The following is a 24,420-nucleotide window of genomic DNA, read 5'->3' as shown; positions in this document are numbered from 1 at the left end:
TTTCCTCGTCTGTAATTTGAGGTTGGTGCCTTGATGATGTACTCAGTACCACTGTAGGAACAGAGGCTGGGGTGGTGGTGGGGTTGTGCACCTTTTCCTAAGCTCTCTCTTTGCCTTTCACGGCTGTCAGGCCCAGGCATGCCCAGCCTGGCAGCCACCCTTCAGGCACTGACCTGGGAACAGAAGCTTTCTAGAACCCATTTCCATCACTTCTGAGACATTGTTAGCGGTACTCATTACTCCTTTGAGGGAGGTCTGAGGGGTGTTGTCACCTGTGCCTCTTGTGTCCAGCTAAGAACCGGTGCTGTGAGAGGTCTGGGAGGGCCCGAGCCCAGGGGAACTGCCATTCCTGAGTCAGCATGCCCAGGGCCGCTAATGAAATCCAGATGTCAGGCAGAAAACAATCATCGCCCCCACCCATCTGGCAGCTCGGGTTTCTTGGAGATTGCAAAAGAAGAAGAAAAATAGAGCCGAGAGAGAATGGAATCCTAGAACAGCTGAGATCTTAGAGACGGGATGTAAATAGTTTCAGGGTCTTGCTGGGGGAAAGAGCAGGAGACAAGGGAAAGAAGGGGCTGACCCAGTCCCCCTTCTCCCTCATCCACGTCTCTGCAGCCCTCAGACCCCAGCCCCTGCACTCCTCCCCAGGCCAGAGCAGGCTGGTCCTTGAGGGGAGTAGGCTGTGGGAGACAGCAGGCAGGGCCGAGGCCCCCAGCCCATGTCTGACCCTTGCCTACGGTTTCCAACCCCTCATTCCAGCCCTGACCTCACTGCAGGTCTGGGTGTCCTCTGGGGCCAGAGTGGCTAGAGCCCAGGGAGGGGACAGGCCAAAAAGGACTGACGCTAGGCAGAATTGTGGGCTGACTAGAAGCTTCTCAGAACCCCAGAGCTGAGTGGCATAGGGATAGAGGATGAGGGGTATGGTGGGCCGGCTGGAGAACCTAGCCTCTTCTTCCCACCAGGGCAGCCTCACACATATCCACCTCACATGTTAGAGAGCGTGCAAAGGAAAGGCTCTCAGGCTTATAAAGTTTAATACCATTGATTAGTTCAGACCCATCAACGTACTGGTGGGGAAGCTGAGGTTTTCTCACAACACTGGGGCTAAGGACTGCCTGTCATAAAAAAATCTATAGAAGGCCGGGTGTGGTGGCTCATGTCTGTAATCCCAGCACTTTGGGAGGCTGAGGTGGCCAGATCGCCTGAGGTCAGGAGTTTTGAGACCAGCCTGGCCAACATGGTGAAACTTCATCTCCACTAAAAATACAAAAAAATTAGCCAGGTATGGTGGCACACACCTATAATCCCAGTTACTCGGGAGGCCGAGGCGGGAGAATTGCTTGAACTCAGGAGGTGGAGGTTGCAGTGAGCCGAGATCGCACCACTGCACTCCAGCCTGGGCAACAAGAGTGAAACTCTGTCTCTAAAATAAATGGATAAATAAATATTAAAAATGCATACAGGGAGGGAGAAAGAGAGGGAGGGGCAGAAAGATAACACCGCAGACAAAAAGGCCTTTGAATGTTAGACAGTGGAATTAGCAAAGGAAGTGTTATACTGCCACCCACTACTCATTAGCAAATATCCAGAAGGAAGGAAGGGAGGGAGGAAGGAAGGCAGGAAGGGAGGGAGGGAGGGAGGGAGGGAGGGAGGGAGGAAAGAAGGAAGGAAGGAAGGGAGGGAGGGAGGGAGGGAGAAGGGAGGGGGAGAAGAGGGAGGACAGACAGCATCATTCTCTGTTCCCACAAGGAAGGACTGGGCCCAGGGCAGGTGGCATAGCAGGGGATGGGTGCTGCAGGTAGCATTGCAGGGGGTTCTTCTAGAGCCTGGGCTGGCTGGCCGAGGGGCCTCAGCTGAGGTTCTTCCAGCACTTGGCACAGAACCTGGAATGTCGTGAGCACTCAGAAAATGTCAGCTGGGATGGGTGTTACTGGGGGTGCCGTGCCTGCCGTTTGGCAGGTGGTGGCTTTGGCATAGATGCTGATGTTAGGGTAGTGCCCCAAACCCAGCGTCTGGGCCTCGAGGCTCTCCTCCCTCCCCTGCAAAAGCCCTCTCCTTTCAGTGAGGTGCCTTCGAGCACAGCCCTGAAGCCAACCTGCCTGCTTTCCACCCCGGCGCCACCTTAGAGCAGCAGTGCTATGTGCCTTTGGGAAAAATTCATTCAGTCTTTCTAGGCCTCTGTTTCTTCCTCTGTAAAATGAAGATATTAAAACATCCTACTTCATGGGATGCTGTGAGCCTGAGTTATTTTATCTGAAGTGTTTATAAGAGTGCCTGGCACCTTGCTCGCACTGCAAGTAGTAACTCTTGGGACTCTGTTAATTACTGTCATTTTAAAAATTATTATTATTATTATCATTATTATTTTGAGACGGTGTCTCTCTCTGTTGCCCAGGCTGGAGTGCAGTGGCATGATCTCAGCTCACTGCAGCCTCTGCCTCCTGGAGCTGCAAGCGATTCTCCTGCCTCCTGAGTAGCTGGGATTACAGACGTGAACCACCACACTCGGCTAATTTTTGTATTTTTAGTAGAGACAGGGTTTCTCCACGTTGGCCAGACTGGTCTCAAACTCCTGGCCTCATGTGATCTGCCCACCTCGACCTCCCAAAGTGTTGGGATTACAAGTGTGAGCCACCGTGCCCAGCCTACTGTCATTATTATTATGCCTCAACTCTGCTGTTTCAAACTGGCTTGAGAAGTCCCAGGGGTCTAAGAGACTGATTCAGCACTTTGGGGATCCACAGAGGTGGCTGGAGCCGTCCCTTCCCACCCTCATCCCCTAAGAGAGGGGCTGCCTCTGGAAGGGGCTGCAGAGAGGCCAGGAGACAAGGCTGTGCCTTCTCAGGGGTCTTGGGGAGGGGACAGGGGAAGGCCCAGATGACTTTGAATCCCTCAGGTTGGCTTCGGGGACTGAGTCCTGGAGACTCTGCTGTGCCCAGGATGGGTGCTGTGGGAGGAGGGGCGATGCACAGATGGAAGGTGCCCAATGCCACCTGTGGGCTGTCGGTTCCCCTATGGCCCAGGGAAGAGGAATCTCCCGAAGTGCTCGCCCTGGCACAGACAAATAGGAGCAGCTGCTGGGAGTGGAACAGGGGTGGGAAATTGAATGGGTGGGGCATGGAGTGTGAGGGCTCACGGGAAGCCACTTTTACATCCTTCCTGCTGCCTCTTGCCTGGCAGGAAAGAGCCTAGGAGGGCCAGTTTCACATCCTCAGCTGCCAGTTCTGCTTTTAGAAGAATCACAGATGATGATTAGGAGTCCCCAGAAATCTCGATGTATCAATGGCCTCACCTTCCCAGCCCTCTGCTTCTGAGCCTTAGGGACAGAGATGTTGGCAGAGCCTGGGAGCTAGGACCAGTCCTGGTCTTGAACTACCTGCAGGGCCTTGTGAATGGAATGCTGGAGCACAGCAAGTGCATCCTTAAGCTGAATAGCTCCAAGTGTCACCTCCTTCGGGAAGCCCTCTCTGATTTCTCATTTCCTCCAAGCTCAGAGGGACTGGCCTCCTCTGAATGCCGGAAAGACTCACTCACTCACTCACTCATTTATTCCTCACCTGCCAAGGGCCTCCAGTGTGCCAGGCCCTTGGTCTGCCCCTCTCACATGGCTTACTTTTGTCCTGGAGTAACTGAAGTGCCCTTTGCTGTGAAGACTCCGGGAAAGGTTCTGGCTGGGACATCCCTTGGTCCCTCAACCTCAGTAAGAATAGGAGAGCCCCAGGCAGCGCAGTCCCACTGAACTAGACTCAGAATTCACTTTTGCTGTTTCCCAGCTGTGTGTCCTTCGCTGTGTTGCCCAACTTCTCCCAGGCATCTGTAAAATGGGTTCACCATCCTTGCAGAGTGTGTGTGTGGAAAGCGTCTGACGCAGGGCTTGGCATCCCACAAGCACTCAGTAAGTAAGTGGCAGCCCTCGCTGTTGGTATCACTTGTTAGGCCATGGGGCTTCCTGGGCCAGATCTGCCCTCATTTGTAAAGTGAGGCTCATGTACCTGATGGGAGGGTTGGTGTGAGGGAGATGAGAAGCAGCCCGGATGCCTGGGAAGCAACACGCATCGGAGCCCCTCTCCTTCTCCCCAACCCACCCCTGCAGCTGCTTAATTACATGCACGCATGCACAGGCACACAGGTGCACACATGCAAGCGTGCGTGCATACACACCCACCTTGGGCTCTCCAGCCTCAAGGCCTTGCTCACACTGTCCCCGAGCCTGCAATGTCTTTCCCGCATCTCTTCCCTCCTATCACCCTTTAAGAGCCCAGCTTGAGCCCACCTCTCTCAGAGAGTCTTCCCCAACCACCCAGGGCCTCGGGGCTCTCCTCTCTGAACCCCAACTTGTCAGGACAGCACTTCTACCCCAGAACCTGGTTTTAAGGCCCTCAAGAGTAAGAAATCTCAACCAGATTTCTCACCTTTTCCCCATCTCCATCTGGCCCCTAGGGGACAGAGAATGCCCCTCTTTGGGTGGGCTTCACTCTGCCCTGCCCTAGTCCTGGAAGGTAGCCCAGGCTGGGCCTTTTGACCTCTGCTCAGCCTTCTCGTCCCCACTCCACCTGTGCTATGGCCTCAGCCAGTGCCTCTCTCATATCCCCCAGGTTCAGTCCAAATGCATCCTCTTCCATGGTGCAGCTCCTGTGCCCTTCTGTGCCCCCTGGGCTGGCTCCTACCCATGTGCTCCCGCCCTGCCTTGCTGAGCTGTGCCTAGCCCAGGGCTGATCCTGGCACAAGCCTGTCTCCTACTTCCTGAGGCCACTTCCCAGGTGGGGTCTGTGTCTGCCTGGCTGGCAGAGGGAGCATGGCCTTGGGGTCAGAAGGCCCGAGCTCTCATCCCAGGGCTATCTCTCAGTAGTTGTTCAACATTGGCCAAGTCGACCTTACCCTTGGGCCCCCACACCCCCATGCATGAAGTGGCATCAGCAATGAAGCCTGTCTCTCAGGGCTTCTGTGAGATCCAGAGATGATCAGACAGGTGAACGCGCTTTGAGAACTGTGAAGTTATACCATTTGCTCCACTGCCCAGCGAGCAGCCACATTTGCTGAGATGATCAGAGGTGTGCGAGCGAGGGTGTTTAGGCCTTGATGGCTGCTGTGGGCCGACCCCCTGCCTCAGCTGCCATGGGGTCTTGGAGGCATATTTGTGAGGGCAGCATTTTCCCTTTCCACCACGTCTGGGGTGGCTGCCCAGGGTGGAGCCTGTGTTGGGTGCCTCCTGCACCCAGTGGCTTTGTGTGGAGTGGGAAGTGGCCCAGCTGGGGCAAGGTGGCCAGGTCCCAGCCTGGGGTTAGAGGACTTGGCACCACTGACCTGGCCTGACTTGGAGACCTGGCTCCTCAACATACAGTGCCCCCTCCCTCCCATTCCAAGGCTCAGGGCTCAGAGAAACGGGGCAGCAGGTGCAGGGAAGAAATGTGCATGGAATAGGGATGAGGAGCCCAGGGACATCAGACCTCCCTCATGCCTCGCTCATGGAGCGCCTTCATCTCATTTGCTGGCTGGGTTCTCACACTCACCTGGATGTCATCTCTGGCCCACGTGCCCGCTCCTCTCTTTCTTCTCTCTCTCTCATCCTTTCTTCCTCTTTTCTTTTGTAACAGATTACGTAACTTACCCCTGGTCCCACAGCTGGTTAGGATCAGACCAAGTTAGTCTGATCTTAGGCCCTGCCTTTCCCACTGTTCCCTCTGCCCAAAAGAACGGATGGGGGTCTGTCCTCTAGGACACGCTGTAGACCTGCTGAGCTCTGGCCCTGGCAGAAATCAGGCTGCGGGAGGCACTGTGAACCCAGGTCTTCCTCCCTGCCTGGCTTCCTCCAAGTTCCCTGGCTGTGTGGGAGCCATGGGTCTCTCCCTGACAGGTTGAGGTGATGGTGAGGTGTCCCCAAGGCAGTAGGCATGATGACAAGGGGTAAAACCCAACAGAGGCCCATCCTCCTCTGCTCCTTCCTGGGGACTGTGAAACTCAAACAGAGCCTTGTGTCCCTCCCTCCCACAGGCCCTCTGGGCCCTCCCCATGCATCAGTCCTGCCTCTGTGTTCCCAAAACACCCTGCACAATCAGCTTAGTATTTTGTATTCTCTTTTGACTGTGATCCCAGAGAGGGGGAAGGCTGGCAGAAAATCACTTAGCGCAGCACCTGGCAGGCACATAGTGAGTGCTCCGCAAGCATGAGCCATTGCGTTGCTGTGGCTTCAGTGCTCCATCCACAGTGTCTGCCGTGGTGCCCACTCTGAGCAGGGCCCTGGTCGTAAGGGAAACATATTAACAGCACAGCAGCTACACGCACAGGGAGTGCTCGCTGTGTTCTGGGCACTGCTTTGAGCACTTTTCACCCGTTGACTCCTCTAATCTTCTCATGGCCCTTGTGCTGGACACTCTTCTTATCCCCATTGCACAGAGGAGGAAACTGAAGCACAGAGAGTGACTTGCCCAGGGTCACACAGCTTGGACGTGTTCCCCAGCAGTCTTGCTTCAGAGGCTGTGCTGTCATAAATATGTGCAGAAGAAAGGAAGAAATGAACAAGACTCAGGATGTGGACGAGGAAAGAAAGGCAGGAAGCTAATGTTGACTGAGCATCCTCCACGTACCAGCCATGGTGCACATCACTGATGTCTTCAGAGACGTCAAGGGATTCGCCCAGGGTCACAGAGGAGCCAAGGGCATGGCTAGGATTTGAGCCTTGGGTGATTTCTAATCCCCTCCTCCCCACCCTATCCCACCAGCTCAGGCCACAGGGAGCAAGCACAGTTCATTATGGGCCCCCTGGTCACCCCCAGCAGCCTCAGACCACACAGTTGAGTTGGAGGCAAGACAAGGAGTCATTCAGTGAGGCCACTCATTACCAAGACGTTTGGTTCAAACCAGCCATAGGTGAGGAGTTTAGAGGAAGGAGCAGAGCCAAGTGGGTGACCTTGAATAAGCCCATTGCCCTTGCCATACCTCAGTTTCCCCTTCTGTGCACTGGACACAGCAATATACATCCTGTCCCTCTAGGCTGCCGTGTGGGTCTCATGAGCTAACAAAGCTGGAAGTGATGAAAGTCAAGCTGAACAAAAGAGCTTTGTAGGAATAAAAATACTTTTATTTATGAACATCTAAAGGCTTTGCCTAAAAGTGTGGTCAGTGGACCGGCAGCAGTGGCAGTACCTGGAGCTTATCAAAAATGCGCTGCCCGGGGCCTCAGGCCCCACCCCAGTCCTGCTGGATCAGAGTCTGCATTTTCGCAAGCTTCCCCCTATGGGAAACACTGGTCTAGAATTTCTAGCTTCCCAGTTCCCCATTCCTAGAGGCTGCCTCTTGGGCCTTCTTCCCGTAGCCTACAAGGGGTTCTTGGCAGGAAATTCCCATCTTGGAGAAAATGCCGTGACCCAGCCAGACGCCTGCCCTGTTCAACTGCTTAGGAGATATGAGTGCGTCAGAATTAAGCTGAAGTTGGGCAGAGGCTCTAACAGCCTCTGTCACTCCAACAACCTCTAATGAGACCAACTTCATTTGTTGGGGGTGCAACTGCCACCAGAATCAGCAAGGCCTTTCAGACCTGGGACAGAGTGCGGGAGGAGTGAGGGGGTAACCTCAGCCTGGGCTCAGGAGGGCTAGGGATTTCTTCTGAACAAGCAAAGGGCATTTGTACCAGATAGTCTCCATCTTCACACAGGAGGGCAAAAGGTCGAAACCGCAGTTGGAATGTTCCAGGTTAGAAATAAGAAGCAACGTCCCAACTGATCAGGAGCAAGCCAGCCAAGGACACTGAAGGCGTCCCTTAAATGTGTGGCCAGTGTGTGTGAGGTCAAGAGGCAGAGCTGGAACGGATTCCCAGAGGTCCTCTGCCCGCCATCCTGCCCTGAGACCATTTTGTCCTCAAGAGGCCAAGGGACTCATCTAAGGTCACATGGCAAGGAGCTCTGGCTTCTGATTCCCTGTGCCTGGGGCCTCTCGTCATTGCAGGCCTTGCTGGAGACTGGGGAGTGACCTCGATGACCTTAGCAACATCCCCTGAAGCAACCTGGAGGTTTTGGGCATGTCAGTGGGAGGTCGGGAGGGGCTGGCTTTGTGAGCCTAGCAACTCTGTGTGTCTCACTCTGTCTCAGCCTTCGTGGTACCCAAGATAATTAGGAATACCCCAGGGGCAGAAGTCCTCTGAGACAGATGCGGTGAGTCAGGGACAGGAACCCTGGAACCCAAAGAGTCCAGGTAGAGAAAGCAAGTAGAAGCTCGGGAGGCCTGACACTGATGAAGAGCCTGGGGACCAGCACTGTGTATCCTTAGGCCAGGTACTTGCAGTCTCTGTTTCCCTATGTGTAATATGGAGGAGAGGTTATTAGACAAGATCAGTGATTCCCAGCTGGGGCTTCGCATTAGAACCAGCTGGGTTTTTTTGTTTTGGTTTGGTTTTTGGTGCTAGAAATTTGGATTCAGTAGATCCAGGGTAGGCCTGGCCATGGGCATTTTCCTAGCTCCCCAGGTGATTCTGATGTGCAGCTGGGCAAAAGCACCATTGCCAGGTCTGACATGGCAGCTGTGGGGGTTGCAGGTGATCATAACCACAATTATCCTCCTGAGGTCCGGGGAATGCAAGATTACAAGGTTCCGGGACACTCCCAAATGAACATTCAAGAGGTTCCAGTATCCAGAGGTTCCAGATGTTCAATCTCAGATTCCCTAGATCATGGGACTGCAGCGTTATTATTCTGGGAAGTGAAGCTTCCCACGACGGAGGATTCTGACACTTGAGTGTTCTGGTTTTGTGACTTTAAGAGTGTGAGATTCTATAATCATTCTATATACCTAAAGTACGTGCTTCTGAAACCTTCCACGTGTTTCTGTGTTCCAATGTGCAGTTATTATTCTTCTCTAAAATGAAGATTCTCCATGTCTGTAATTCCAACACATTATCCCAAATTCTAGAGACTCCAAGAACTTAAGCTACCGTGGCACTCATGTTTTTTAAAATTCTAAATTCAGCAACTCTGTGACCTGTCATTCCATCTGGGCAGTTGGCCGCCAAGGCTTGGGCCCAGTCTTTGTCTCCTCGAGACAAGGTGGTGATTGTATAAGCCTGGGTGCATGCCCCCTCACCTCCTTGGCCTGGAGGACCTGTCTTGGGAGAAGGGGCAAGGGTGGAGAGAGCAGAGACCCCACAGAGCTCTCACTTCTTTGGCTCTTCCTCCAACGCTGGCTGTAAAGGACTGGAAGGTGGAGCAAGTGTGAGGGGCACATGTGGCCATGTGGCAAGGAGGGCAGCAGGTGGACATGTAGCTGCATCCCCGAATTGCTGCTTGCATCTGCCCATCTCACAGCAAAGCTGTCAATTCTCTGTCAGACTGGCTCAGACATTAGAGGCTATCATATCCAAAGCAGCTCCCTAAACTAACTCTCTCTCTCTCACATACACACACACACACACACACACACACACACACACGCACATGCACATATACCCTTTTTCCAGATGGGAAAACTAAGGCCCAGAAGGAGGAGGTGACATGCCTGATAGAGCTGGCATCCAAACCCAGGGCCCTGAACTCCCAGCTGTCATTGCATGATCCTTTCCAGCTAGTGGGTCCCAGGTCTGGCTTTCTGCACAGAACCATCAGCTTTCTATAGCTGACTTTCAGGTCCCTCCAAGGGGACAGGGACCAGCCCTGCGACTCAGGATTACACATTTAAAGCCTGTAGCCTGGCGGATTTCGCCAGGCCCAGGAGAGGCTCCCCCTGCCCCCGCATGACCTGGCTGTTTCCTGCCTGCCTGACCACAGTCTTCCGTTTCACTCCCCCAGGACGGGTGCCTGCCTTGTGCCAGCGCACGTCAGGCTCAGAGGCCAGGAGGCAGAGGCTGGGCTGAAGAGTTAGGCATAGGGAGGGGTCCCACCACTCACTCACTGTGTGACCTTGAGAAAGTCTCTCCACCTCTCTGGGCCTCTCCATACTGTGGGCCGGTGGATGGTAACTGACGCAGTTACTGTGAGGATTAAATGAGACCCCAGGGGAAAACCTAGCATGCTGGGAGGGGAGGGGCAGAGGCTGGTCACATCCACCACCCACTGGTCCCCTCAGCACTGAACCCATTTTGGACGAGTGGCTTGTGTTTGTTGAAGGTGGCCGGGTAGACTTCCTTATAATCCTTCAGAGGTAAAATGATGGATTTCAGACTCTCCTGGGTTTTCAGAAGGTTGGCAGGTAGAGGAGATAGAGTCCAAAGGCCTTGAACACCTGAGATTTAGGCAGGTGTCCATAAAATGGTGATGATAATGGTGATGGTGGCTATTGTTAACTGAATTCCAGCCATGTGCTTGGCACTCATGAACTCCTTAAAGCTTCTCGACTGCCTGCCCGATCGGTCTTATTATCCCTACTTACATGCGGAAACTGAGGCTTGTCCAAGCTCTTGCTGCCAGTAATGGCTAAGTTGGGATTCAAACCCAGGTCTCTAGGACTGCACAGCCAGAGCTCTCTTTCACTTCACACTCAGCTAAAAGAGGGGACGCAGGGCCACATGATGGATGATGGCCATCTCTCTACATGGCTGCGGGCAGTCCATGGCCAGGGAAATAGAAAGACATTTTCTAGAAGAGATGCGAATGGTTGCATGTTCTCCTCCCTCGGCGGGATTCTTCCAATTTTCCATGTGGCTATTTTATCACTTTTAGAAATCTAGAGCTGCCTGTGGCTGCCCAGGGCCTGGAGATGGGTGGAGCGCACAGGGCTCTGCACGGCCACCCACACCATGTACGTACATGGGGCTGCCGACAGGCGAGGGTGTACAAGGGCATGTCCGTCCCTCACCGATAAGCCTGTGCACACTTGCACAGAGGCTCATGCTTCTGCAGGCTGCTGCCAAGGCCAGGGGACCCAGGAGCTTATTGGGAAGCTCCTGAGCTGCCTCCCCTGGGGTTCTGGAGCGGCAGCTGTGCCTTAGCCACTCAATTCCTTGTCAGTTGACTTAAAACGGAGTTGGCAGGTCATGCCACGGTGCATTCCGCTTGCTCCCTGTGTGCGTGCATGCATGTGTGCGTGTGCGGCTGCAGACCTGTGCCCACCCAGACCCAATTCAGGGCACAGGCTCAATGCCCCCTGTGGAGGAGTAGCAGGAAGTCCTTGCTCCAGGGCTTCTACATGCCGAGACTCCCCACGTGGTTCCTCCCACTCACAAGATTCTGGCCTTCTGGGCTTCTGGGAGCCAGGGAAGGGCAGGAGAGACAGCCAGGGCTCCGTAAGGGGCACATGTAGGGTGCTCCAGGGACTGGGACGGTGGACTTGCTGGGGATCCTGCCCTGGCAGAGCAGGCCTTTGGGACTAAGAAACTTTCTCAGAGTGGGATGGTAGGGTCCCAGGGCTGAGCATGGCAGCTCCAGGAGGGGCCAAGGCCTCCCGGAGGTCTCCTGACCCTTCTTCTATCCCCACTGTTGCTTCAGACTCTCTCCAGCACTGGCCTGGGACCCCAGGAGGCCTGAGCTTGGCCTTGCCTCTCACGACTGTGTGGGCTGGGCGTCCCCTGGCCTCGGCCTCCTCCTCTATAAAGTGGGGCACCCGTGGGCAGTGGAATGAGACCTTGGCAGTCCTGCTCTGTGCACATGCCGCGCACACTGAGCGCTGGGAGGCTGGGGCCGCCTTTCCCTCTAGACTCTGGTTCCATCCTCTCCCTCCTGGGTTTTCTTCTGCTGTAGACTCAACACCCCTTCCGTTGAGTCCTCCTTCATGGCTCCAAAGAATTGTTTCGGGGCCCAGCAGTGGAATAATTGGAACAGTGGGGAAAGCCCTGGCCTGCCACCGCGGCCTGTGTTTACGTGGTTCCTGCTCTGAGCCTATTTGCTCACCTGCAGGGCAGTGTGTGTGTTTAATTACAGCACCATGCCAGGGTACCTGGCCACATTAGACTGTAAAGCTAAGAACAGAGGTCAAGGCCTCTTTTTACCAGCCCCGAGGTGATTTTCACATCAGCTTTAGAGTGGACCATACCCCCAAGGGCACCTTAAGCAGGCTCACGTGACAGGTTTATAGGTGGTTCCTGAGGACAGGAGCCAGGGCAGACAGTTATCATGAGGCTGCCATCCATCACTGCTGCCTGCTGTCCAGTGACGGCCAGTCCTCCTTCCATCCATCATTGTCGGCCCAGGACACCGTCATCACCTTCCCTTGTCCCATCCCGGCCTTGTCCCCCAGTCAGAGCCAGGGCAGCCACGGGCCAAGAGGGGAGCTCCTGCCTCAGCCCCTACAGACCTACAGATGATTGAGGCCACACACCTGGGAGTTGCTCTCAAGCCCTCGCTCTCCTCCCCCAAGGCTAGCCCAAGTGCTGCTGACTCAACCTCATGCCATCTCAGGGGTCTCTCACCCTTCTCCCCTCTGCCACCCCTCCCCAGACCACACCCCCACTGCCTCTCCCTAGCAATGTGGCAGCACCTCCCTAACTGGTCTCCTCATGTCCAACCCCTCTGTCCACTCACCAGCCAAAGAGATCTCACAATGCCAGGCTGACTTTCGCATTTTCAATGCTTCCCTGGCTTCCCATACTCCTGGGCTGACATCCAACTCTATGATATGGTCCAGGACCTGGAGTGGCCTGGCCTGTAAGCCTCAAGCCCTCCATGCTTCATGTGGTCCAGCCCTTTGCACAGGCTACTCCAGCCCCACAGGGCCCTTTCCACTGTGACGTCACTCCTCCCCAGCCACTCTGGCCAGATGCTCCCAGAACATGGGGCTCCGCTCATCCTGAGCACATCCAGAAGGCCAGATCTGTGTTCAAGCATGCTACTTTTGTCTGACTGGTCATCATGTATTTATTGAGTACCTACTATGTGCCAGGCACTGCTCCAGGCACGGAACATTTCATAGTGAACAAGAAAGATGAGGGAAGAATGCAGTTCCCAGTCTTGCAGGATGACAAACAGTAAAGAAATTGACACCAATGGATATGCTATGCTGGTAGATCATATTCAAAGACAGTTGTCAGGAACGGTGTCTCTGAGGACATGACAACTTGAATAGAGACAAATGAAGCAGGAGCAAGTGGTGTGGGCATCTGGGGGAAGGGTATTCCTGGCAGAGGGAACAGCAAGTGCAGAGGCCCTGAGTGAGGCACAGATGTGCTTGGCTTGTTTGAGGAAGAGCAAGAGGGCCAGAATGGGCCTCCTGACAGCTCCAGCTCAGAGGGAGAGTTGGCTGGGAGGGGAGGGGCGGAGGCACAGTGTTGAACACATCCCCTGCCTTGCTCTCCCTTCTCCCGCCTCCTCCCCCCAGCTGGGCAGCTCTTCTCTAGGGGACACAGATGGGTGCTTGTCTTGAGAGTCCCCTTCCTCCCCCTGTTCCTCCAAACACTGGCAGTGGGGACAGGAAGTGTCGGCCCTCGCCTTCCAGCTGCCCGGGTGGGACACCACTGAGCTAGGCTGGCCTGCTCAGGGAGGGACAGAGGCCCTATTGAGCCCGTTCTCTGGACCATCAGGGACAATAGCCACACTGAGGACCAGGAACAGTGACCAGCGTGCTTGCCCAGGAAGTTGCCAAGCCGCTGCCTGCCCCATCCCCACACCTCCCCTACCCCTCTGGCTTTCTCCTCCAGCTACTTCTCTTAGGCTGATAGTCATGTCCAAATGGTCACTTGTCCTTCACCTGCTCCCCAGAGCCCCCTGTCCTGTGCCAGACCCACGCTGGGCCCAGGGAATCAGAGGGGACCTCTACAGAGTCTCTGTCCCTGAGGAGAGGGCAGGGAAGGAAGTGACAGACACAAGAGCTGAGAGGGATGCATCCTAAGTGCTTCCTACAGAGATCCACAAGGTGCGGGGGTCCCTGGAGGGCAGGAGAGATGTCTGCTAGGAGTGCTGGTAGGGAAGGCTCCCTGGAGGAAGAGTCACATTTCTAAAGAGCTTCCGCAGCCAGAGTCGTGCTTTGAAGGCACACCCCCCAAGTGGCCCAAGCCTGGCAAAAACTAGCCTCTGTTACAGCCCCACAGGTGTGCAGAAGCAGTGACCAGGACTTGGACTCTGTCCACTTCTCAAGCCTGTGTGCCGTCTACTCGTGGAACTATTTGCTTTGGAAGGATCTTTAGGGATCATCTAGGTCAGGAATGCCAACACAAGTCATGTGTTCCTGCTGCCCCTGGCCATGGCAGGGCAGGTACCACGAAAATCACACCATTCTTGCCTGTTGAGCTTGGATGTAGCTGCAGAATCCTTTACACCACAGTGGTTTGGTGGCAAGTAACGAGTGGACACACAGGGAGAAGTATTTGCCTTTCCTGATTTTACTTTATCCCCCCATCATGCACAGATGGGGACACTGAGACCCAGGCAGGGAAGGGGCTTACCGCAGGTCACAGAGCTTGTTGGTGGCAGTGTGTTGGGACTGGGTCAGGGGCTGGGTCAGGAAGGAGGTCAGAAACACCCACCTTACGCAGTTTGGGCTGTGAACCATCAGAGACCGGGAATGGTTGACTACCCTGAACAGACCTTCTGTGTGGCTTCCCACGCTGAAGAGGGGATCCCCATTCTTCTCTGCCACGGCACCCCATTTCTTCATAGCTCTCATCACAGCTTTAATGATCTGAATGGGATACTTACTTTTCTTTTCCTCCACGCCTGGCTGTAAGTTCATGGGGGCCGGGGTTGCGTCTGTCTTGTTAACCACCCCCTCCAGTGCCTTGTAGGTGCCTAATTCATAGTTGTCGAGGCACACGTGGAGAGGAAGTAAATGCATGTGGCGATTGGTGCTCCAAAGCTTTCCCTGCTCCCTTGCTAGTTGTTTGGCCTACAGAGGACAAGCGGGATCCCTGGGGACAGCTGGGGTCCAGGCATCAAGCTGGTCAGATACATGCCACTATATAGTAAGCAGCTAGCCTAACCTGGGTAGTCCCTGAGCTCCCTGCAGGGAAACTGAGGCCCAGAGTGCTATAATCATAAGCCAGGAGTTGTGCAGGCAGAGCAGGGAGCTAAGCTGGCGTCAACGGGCTTCTGTCCAGGCTTCTGGGCACCCAATCTTGCCACCAGCCTCCACATCTGTAGCTCAGGGGCTGACTTTTCCCGACAGCTGGGCCCACTGGGAGCTGTGTGTGTTGGTGCCAAGGCAAACATCAGTGGTGGAGGTGGGGGCAGGAGGTGCCTGCGGGCTCTGTGTTCCTTTGCCTTCCTGAACAGACAGGGCTGGAGCCCCTGAGCAGTCCGGCCTCCTGCTCCACGATCATTGTTCCCAGTGATGGTTTCCAGATGCCGAGGAGTCACAGGTTTGGGGCTGGGCCAGGAGAGCCAGGCCAGCCCTCCCCAGTACCCCGCCGCCACCGACACCACCACCAGTCTTGCTTTTAAAGAGATGGCCCTTTCTCCCCCAATCCAGACTGTTTCCCCGCTCAAGCACAGCAGCCTCACTGTCCTGCAACCAGCCCAGCTCCTGGGGTGAGGAGCCCCGTGCTCCACTCCCAGCTCTGACCCTAACTTTCTGTATGGCTTGAGCAAGTCACTTGCCTTCTCTGTGCCTCAGTTTCCTGGGCTGTAGAATGGGCATATGGGGGCAGCGTCGAGGTGACAGTATCTGACTGGACTTTAACAGACTGTGATCAGGATCCCTGGGGCGGTGGCTCCCCAGGTGGGTCCCCAGACCAGCAGCAGCTGCATCGCCCGGGCATTTGTGAGAGACTCTGGTTCTCAGGCCTCCCCAGACCTATTGATTCTGAGACTCCAGGGCTGGGGCAGCAGCGTGCAGTGTACCAATGCCCCGATGGTCCTGTGCGTGCTCTTATGAGCGAAGAACAGTGCGTGCTCTAGAAGCAGGGGCTCAGGAATCTGGAATCTGGAATCAGAAAAACGAGCACAGCCGTGTGGCTTCAGAATGAACCTTCGCTTCCTGCTGGGGAATGTGGACTGGCACTCCCAGCCCTTTGTGTGGTACGGTTACTGTGCAATGGTCAGCCTGGCTCCCACACCACCGAGTGCTCCTCTGGGACAGGTGCTCCCTGGGGGCAGGTCTGCACCTGGCTGGTGCTCCACCCCATCAGCACTTTAAAGGCACTGTCTCAGACCCTAGCAAAGAGGCCATATGTGCACACGGGTTGCAGGGCGTGTGCCCAGCTTGCCTTCAGTAGGTGTGGGGGGGGTCCTAGGGTGGCCCTGTGGCACAGAGAGTGACAAGATGAGCCCTGGGGCAAGGGGGCACAGACCAGAAGGGTCCCTGCAGGCAGGGCAGTCAAGGAGGCTTCCAGGAAGAAGTGCAGCTTCCACTGGATTTGGTTGGGAGGCAGGGTGTGCCAGGGAGTGAGATTGAGGTGTGTAAAGGTGGGTATGAAAACAAGTACCACCACCCATCCCCTTCTCCTTCTCCTCCCTTTTCAGCGCACCAGCGGGATTATTGTCCTGTGGGGCTGTCCACAGACAAGGGCAATGAGAAGGTCAGAGCTCAAGGCCACGTAGGAGGCATGCAGTGTTGCAGCAGTCAGTCAGGCCTGGGTTTGGATTCCAGTTCTGCTGTTTTCTGGCTGTGTGACCTCAGGCAAATCTCTTAACCTCTCTGTGCCTTGGATTCCTCATCTGTAGGGGTTAAAGGGAGGACGAAATGGCTGGTGGAGGTAACCCCACACATAGCAGGAGCTGTAAGGGTTTTAGAGCCAGGGACCTGGGGCCCAGGCAGGGGAAGTGACCATTTGGGGACACTCTATCATCCTGCTTCCTGTAGAACTTCCTGCACAGAACACCATTGCCTTTGGGGACAGTGCAGAAAGGTCAGTTTGGGAATGTCTTTCCAGCCCCTTGGTGAAGAAGCAGGGTCAGCAGGGGTGGGAAATGTGAGGCTTCCTTCCTCCCTGCGACCCCCTGTAAAAGTCACGTAAGAGCAGCTCTTCCTCTGCAGAGCACCCCCACCCCCACCTGAAGAACAGGTGCCACAGGTGTCCTTTGTACCTGTCCATGGCCTTCTGGACCTCTGATAGCTCACTCAGCAATGAGGGAATTGGGCAACAGCCAGAAAGGCCATGGTTCGAAGCCTGCTGCTTATTTGCTGTGTGACCTTGGACAGGTGACTTAACCTCTCTGGGCCTCTATTTCCTCACCTGGAAATGGGATCACAATGAAGCTACCTACAGGTTCTGTGCGTGGCCAGCCCCAGCATGCAGGGGAGACTCAGCACTCTCCGCCCCTCTCTGTGGTTGTCATAGTCTCCTAAGCACCGTGAGCTCCAGCGCTCACCCAGAGGTGAAAAGTTTGCTTCTCTTTCTACCCATCACCGGCCAGATGAGGAGATCAAACCCCAGAGAGAGGAGGTGATTTATGTGAGGGTTTTGCGAGGCTGGAAGTCAGGCCCGCAGCCTCTTGCCAGGCAGCAGTGGGGGCCCCAGCCCCCAGGCCTCTGCCAGAGTGGCCCCAAACTGCTGACTTCAGCATTTCACTGGCCAGGACAGATCAGATTTCTTTTCTGGCACTTGGCCACGCTGCACACCCTTCCCCCATCACTATTTTGAGCTGAGCTCCCCTGTCCCCTCCTCCCAGGGCTGTGGCCCTCACACCCAAAGCCTCACTCCAGGCTGAGGCCTTTCTACCTCTTGACCCACCACCTTCCCTCCAGCCAGGGACGGCTGGGCTGGTCACGGCCGTGTCTAGCCAGGCCTTGCCAGGGACGCCTTCAGACACAGAGCCAGGGGCCAGCTGCCCGGTGCAAATGGCACTGCTAGCTCAAGACAGCCTTCCAGGGTGCTCAGCGTAGCCCAAGGGGGTGTCCTGGGAGTGGACAGAGCCCATGCCACGATCAGCCCCGGCATTGCCACCTCTTATCTGTGTGACCTCCGCCCTGCCCTAACCTCTGCTGTCCACCTCACACCTCACCCTTTGCAGGCACTGCCACTCCTGGTGTCCCCTCCAGCCGCCGATGGATTCTGAGTCCCAGCCTGAGCCTAGTGCTCCCATAGAAGTAAGAGGTGTGGAGGGCGTGTCTGACCACAGCACACGGAGAGGCTTGTGGAAAACAAGATGGCAGTTTGGGGAATTTCTTTTAAATTTCGGATGAAATTTCTGAGTTTGGCAAGCTGGAGGCTGGGTCAGGGCAGGACGTGACCTAGGGCAGATCATGTCTCTCGCCTTTCCCGGAGCTAAGTGTGTGGTGCAGACCACAAAGTCCCCTGGAAGTTCAGGGAGAGGGCCTTCTCCAGGGTAAGGCGGCGGTGGGTTCTTGGCTCCACAGCCGCCAGCCTGGGACTTGGCAGTGGGGTGAGCTCCCAAGCAGGGCATTAGCCCTCTCTGGGCCAGGGAGACCGGGGTACCCCTGGAGCTTGCTCTTGAAGGGTACATGGCCGTTCACTGGTGAAGTGTTGCGTACAGGGAACAGCAAGAAAAAGGCACAGATGGGCAGCTTGTCACCTGCGGGGAGCGACTTTTCTTTATTGGAGTGTAAGTGCTGTGGGTGGAAGGTCAGCTGGGGCCAGAGGGGGAAGGGGCCTGAATGCCTTCAGTGTTTTGTCTCAGCTCTGCGGTGAGGCCCAAACCTGAAGCGGGCCTTCATTTAAGTATTCGGGGAGACTCTGCCTGGCCCAGCTCGGCCGGTGACTGCAGCAGGAGAGAGGGGTGCAGTCAGAAGAAAGGACTTGCTGAGCAAACGGGACCCAAAGAGGGATGTGCAAGACCTGGAAACAACACATGGTTTTCAAACTCAAGAGTCCACTCCAGCAATCAGCGAACAGCAGGGTGGCTGCAAATCTTCCATCCACCCACTAAGGCAGCCAGCAATCCCTGTCTCTGCAGCGGTAGAGGAAACCTCTGTCTTTTGCAATCCCTGTGATTCGGAAGCTTTCCACCCCTCTGGACCGGCCCCTCTTCCCCTCCCGCCCCTCCACTCTGATCCGTGTGGTTTGCTAAGGGAGGAAAGCCAGAGCAGGAAACAGATAACTTAGGGAGTGGCTGTTCATGTGATTAAAATGTCTTTGCTTTCCAAAAAGTTTTGCCTGAGATTACGCCAAATCGCCTGGCTGGGGTGGGATTTGGAGAGGGGGCTTCTGCTGCCTTCTGGGCAGTGGTGCCTCAGGGCCGGGCATAGGGCCTGGAGGCACGGAGTGTTGCGGGGCTTGGCACCTCTCTGGGTCCTGGAGGGGCTCCTTGGTCTCTGTGGGCCCCGTCCCCCCGAATGTCTCTGTCTCCCAGCCCTTTTGGTTTGTTTCCGCATCATGTCTCGCCTCTCCTGGGCACCCTGTCGCCCCCTTCTCCTCTTATCTGCTCTGACGGGCACTCTCTCACTCCCTGCCCCTCATTCCCAACATCACGTCCTCACTCCCCGTCTCTCCAGGATCTCTCCCTCATCTCTCTGTCTCCCGCTTGTTTTCCCCTCTCTATCTCCCTTCCCTCCTCTCCACACCCCCACTCCATGCCCTCCTCCCCAGGGTTTTCCTGAGGCCTTTTCCTGTCCCTGTGAAAGCTCCCATTGTTCCCTGCACTTTGACAAACCCTAGTGTTGTGGAATCAGGATGGCATTTTTGCGGTGGCTTTGGGCTGGGAACAGGGTGGGGGGGGGAGGGGTGACAAGAGGCCAGGCCTTCTGGACCCATGCTGGGCTGCAGCAGGATCCCAGAAGAGGGGAGGGGGCCCTGGGCAAGGAGGCGAGGACGGCTGTGCGCAGACAAGGAGGCCCTTGAGGCTCCAGAGGAAGCCCCGGGTGGCCTCTTGCCGCGTCCTTCCTCCCTCCCGGCATCCTGCAGGCCGCGGCCCAGCCCGCCTGTCCCTCCGACCGCCTGCTTCCTCCGGGGCCTCCGTGGAGCCTGCAGCTGCCCGGACCAGGCTGCAGGGCTGCAGCCCTCCCACCTGCCTCCCCCAGCCGTGCATGTGGACATGTGAGTGTGGAGGTCTTTGGTTGGTCCCTAAAGCAGTACCACAGAGCACAGAAGGGAAGGAAAAGCCAGGGGCTCAGCACTTGGCAGACTTGCTCCCCCTGTCTCGAGCCTCAGTTTCCTCATCTGTCATTAGGGTTAAGAGTACTGACTTCATGAGGCCGTGGCAGTGATCAGAGACAATTTCATGTGCCATGCATAGGTCCCATGCCTGTCACTTGGGAGGTCTGTGTGGCCTCTGCCTGAGGGCATGAGTCCAAGCATGTTTTCACAGGTGTCAGTCCGACTTGGGCTTGAGCCTGGGAGTATGTGGCTGGGGAAGTTCGTGACTGGTGTGGGCCATGGTTGGGGAAAGGGTCACAGGGCTGACCTGTTTGGAAGGCCTTGGACTGAGAGCTCCATGAAGACAAGGTATTCTTCATCTGTCTTATTTCCATATTTCTGGAATTTTCCACAGAGCCTGGTGCAGAGTGGGTGCTCAATGTAAATTAGGTGAACAAATGAATATTGAGGTGGTGGCCATGGTCATAGGTCAGAGGTGGGGCTGTGTTCCTAGGAGCAGGCTTTCTCTTTAATTTTCTCTCAACCGTCTCTCGGAGAGGCTGCGCATTCAGTGGAAAGTGTCGTTTTGGAGTCAGCAGATTGGGTTTAAGCTTCGGCTCCATAGCTGTGTGGCCTTGAGCAGGTTGGTTGGCCCCTCTGTGCCTCAGTTTGCTCTCCTGTCAAATGAAAGGGCTCTTGAGAGTCAGGTCAGAAAGCGTGTGGCACATTGTAGGTGCTCATTGAACGTTAGTGTCTCCAGCTCCACCAGAACAGCCCCGTCACATGGAAGATAGAAAAACCGAGGCTCTGGCCAGGCGCCGTGGCTCACGCCTGTAATCCCAGCACTTTGGGAGGCCAAGGTGGGCGGATCACGAGGTCAGAAGATCGAGACCATCCTGACTAACACAGTGAAACCCCATCTCTACTAAAAATACAAAAAATTAGCTGGGCATGGTGGCAGGTGCCTGTAGGCCCAGCTACTCAGGAGGCTGAGGCAGAAGAATGGCGTGAACCTGGGTGGCGGAGCTTGCAGTGAGCCGAGACCACGCCACTGCACTCCAGCCTGGGTGACAGAGCAAGACTCTGTCTCAAAAAAAAAAAGAAAAGAAAAAGAAAAAAGAAAGAAAAAGAAAAACTGAGGCTCTAAGACAGGCGTGGGAGAGCCAGGGCCCAACCTGGACCTCTGACCTCTATCCCCTGTTTACTCCACACTGCCCCAGGCTCAAAGAGAGACACTAGGGAGAATGACCAGGGACCTTCTGCCTCCTCTGGCAAGGGCCAGCAAGGCCACACAGAGGGTCCTGGGCTGGGGTCGTGAGTCCATGGTCAGCCCTGCACTCCCTCTGTGGACTCGTTGCCCCACCCCTGTGACCTCTGTTTCTGCATCAGTGGAAAGTCTTTCTCGAACTCCTGAGGCTGGGGATCTTCCTCTCTGGGAAGGTAGACTGGAGCCCAGGGCCACCTCAGCGGCAGGGCTGCAGGAAAGCACGCAGACTGGGCAGACCAGGCGGGACAGGGGCCGGCGGGCAGCCCATCTGTTCTTTATTTCCTCCCCCTGCTCCTCTTGGCTCCAGCCAGAGCCTCTCAGCTGGACGCACGGTGGGGCCGGCCTTGTGCTCCATGGGAGGGCGGAGCGTGAGTGGGCTGCCAGGCACATGCTGAGTTATGGGCCTCCTGGGAGGCCAGTGACCCTGCCCAGCAGTCAGTCCAACCTCTCATTCTGGAGATGGGAAAACTGAGGCCCAGAGATGGGGAGGGATGCCCCCAGCGTGCCAGGACCCATGAGAACAGTGGCCCCTTCCTGTTTCTCACCATCCCGGCTTGGTGGGTCTCTTCTTTGTGCAATCCCGGCATGTTGCATAGCAGTTTAGAAAGTGAGCCCACGTTAAGGGGCTTGGGCTCGGATCTGGACTGCCCCATTTCCTGACAGTGTAGCTTTGGCAAGCCATGTAACCTCTTCATGCGTCAGCGTTCCCATCTGAAACCTGGGACTAACCGTACTTAGCTCATGGGTGGTTGTCAGGGCATAAAGAGGGCCTGGCCCTGACCAAAAATACCCAGTGATGGAGCAACAGTGATTTGGGGAAGTTCGTGACTGGTGTGGGCCATGGTTGGGGAAAGGGTCACAGGGCTGACCTGTTTGGAAGGCCTTAGACTGAGAGCTCCATGAAGACAAGGTATTCTTCATCTGTCTTATTTCCATATTTCTGGAATTTTCCACAGAGCCTGGTGCAGAGTGGGTGCTCAATGTAAATTAGGTGAGCAAATGAATATTGAGGTGGTGGCCATGGTCATAGGTCAGAGGTGGGGCTGTGTTCCTAGGAGCAGGCTTTCTCTTTAATTTTCTCTCAACCGTCTCTCGGAGAGGCTGCGCATTCAGTGGAAAGTGTCGTTTTGGAGTCAGCAGATTGGGTTTAAGCTTCGGCTCCACAGCTGTGTGGCCTTGAGCAGGTTGGTTGGCCCCTCTGTGCCTCAGTTTGCTCTCCTGTCAAATGAAAGGGCTCTTGAGAGTCAGGTCAGAAAGCGTGTGGCACATTGTAGGTGCTCATTGAACGTTAGTGTCTCCAGCTCCACCAGAACAGCCCCGTCACATGGAAGATAGAAAAACCGAGGCTCTGGCCAGGCGCCGTGGCTCACGCCTGTAATCCCAGCACTTTGGGAGGCCAAGGTGGGCGGATCACGAGGTCAGAAGATCGAGACCATCCTGACTAACACAGTGAAACCCCATCTCTACTAAAAATACAAAAAATTAGCTGGGCATGGTGGCAGGTGCCTGTAGGCCCAGCTACTCAGGAGGCTGAGGCAGAAGAATGGCGTGAACCTGGGTGGCGGAGCTTGCAGTGAGCCGAGACCACGCCACTGCACTCCAGCCTGGGCGACAGAGCAAGACTCTGTCTCAAAAAAAAAAAGAAAAGAAAAAGAAAAAAGAAAGAAAAAGAAAAACTGAGGCTCTAAGACAGGCGTGGGAGAGCCAGGGCCCAACCTGGACCTCTGACCTCTATCCCCTGTTTACTCCACACTGCCCCAGGCTCAAAGAGAGACACTAGGGAGAATGACCAGGGACCTTCTGCCTCCTCTGGCAAGGGCCAGCAAGGCCACACAGAGGGTCCTGGGCTGGGGTCGTGAGTCCATGGTCAGCCCTGCACTCCCTCTGTGGACTCGTTGCCCCACCCCTGTGACCTCTGTTTCTGCATCAGTGGAAAGTCTTTCTCGAACTCCTGAGGCTGGGGATCTTCCTCTCTGGGAAGGTAGACTGGAGCCCAGGGCCACCTCAGCGGCAGGGCTGCAGGAAAGCACGCAGACTGGGCAGACCAGGCGGGACAGGGGCCGGCGGGCAGCCCATCTGTTCTTTATTTCCTCCCCCTGCTCCTCTTGGCTCCAGCCAGAGCCTCTCAGCTGGACGCACGGTGGGGCCGGCCTTGTGCTCCATGGGAGGGCGGAGCGTGAGTGGGCTGCCAGGCACATGCTGAGTTATGGGCCTCCTGGGAGGCCAGTGACCCTGCCCAGCAGTCAGTCCAACCTCTCATTCTGGAGATGGGAAAACTGAGGCCCAGAGATGGGGAGGGATGCCCCCAGCGTGCCAGGACCCATGAGAACAGTGGCCCCTTCCTGTTTCTCACCATCCCGGCTTGGTGGGTCTCTTCTTTGTGCAATCCCGGCATGTTGCATAGCAGTTTAGAAAGTGAGCCCACGTTAAGGGGCTTGGGCTCGGATCTGGACTGCCCCATTTCCTGACAGTGTAGCTTTGGCAAGCCATGTAACCTCTTCATGCGTCAGCGTTCCCATCTGAAACCTGGGACTAACCGTACTTAGCTCATGGGTGGTTGTCAGGGCATAAAGAGGGCCTGGCCCTGACCAAAAATACCCAGTGATGGAGCAACAGTGATTTCTCCATCCCAGGGCTTGGCAGGGCACAGGTCTGCGCCCCTGTGCAGATGGGAGTGGCAAGGCCAGGTCTGGGGGTGAGGCGCTTACCTCAGGCTGGGAGGTATCGAGGCCTCGCTGGAACCCATATCCAGAGAGCAGAGGCCATGCATCCTGGGGCACAGGGAAGCCTGGAGTCATGGTGTGCAGGGCACAGCCTCAGGCTCCCAGTGCCCACCTTGCTCCCCTCCCAGTCCCTGTGATTCTCTGCCTCAACATCCAAAGGCCACAATGTCACCTCTGTGCAAAAGGGATTCACTGTCTCAAAGGGGTGAGGAGATCAAGCTTCACCCTAAAGGATCACTCACTCGTGGTGGGACTTCAAGCAGCTGGGGAGGAGTGACCAGTCAGGCTCTGGTGTTACGTGACAGTGTGTGGACATGTCTGACTTCCCTTAAAATGGAAGGAGCAGAAGGGACCCAGGGGTGGGCGGCTAGCTCTATGGACATGAGCATGATCCAACAGAACCAGCAGCCTGAGGCCAGCCAGTGCTCAGGCCCCAGGGTCCGCACCTGCAGGGGCAGGAGTGTGGCCAGAGCCACCATCTCTGGGGTTTCTGTCACCTTGTGAAAGCACAGTGCGCCCCCTAGGGGGCAGGAGGGGCCTGCGGGGCAGGGAGTGGGCTGGTTATCATCTTCTTCCAAGACGGTAACCCACTCATTAAAGGCAATTCA

General features: G+C 55.8%; 1 protein-coding gene across 3 annotated transcripts in view; it reads left to right on the top strand.

The window, feature by feature from the left end:
* The window catches only part of ZCCHC24 (zinc finger, CCHC domain containing 24), a 63,565-nt gene that overhangs the window by 22,293 nt on the left and 16,852 nt on the right, over positions 1-24,420 (top strand). Inside the window, exon 1 of one of the 3 annotated variants that reach the window (XM_011974891.1) lies at positions 19,692-19,783. The exons of the other annotated variants lie outside the window; for them this stretch is intronic. Within the exon in view, the coding sequence (XP_011830281.1) occupies positions 19,774-19,783 (10 nt within the window). The 5' untranslated portion in view covers positions 19,692-19,773. Of the gene's footprint in view, positions 1-19,691; positions 19,784-24,420 lie in introns of those variants that run through there. 3 annotated transcript variants of the gene reach the window in all.

This window comes from Mandrillus leucophaeus, unplaced genomic scaffold, assembly GCF_000951045.1.
Source record: "Mandrillus leucophaeus isolate KB7577 unplaced genomic scaffold, Mleu.le_1.0 Scaffold15, whole genome shotgun sequence".
Taxonomy (NCBI): Eukaryota; Metazoa; Chordata; class Mammalia; order Primates; family Cercopithecidae; genus Mandrillus; species Mandrillus leucophaeus.
Note: the sequence above shows the minus strand (reverse complement) of the source record. Positions and strands in the feature narration are given on the sequence as shown.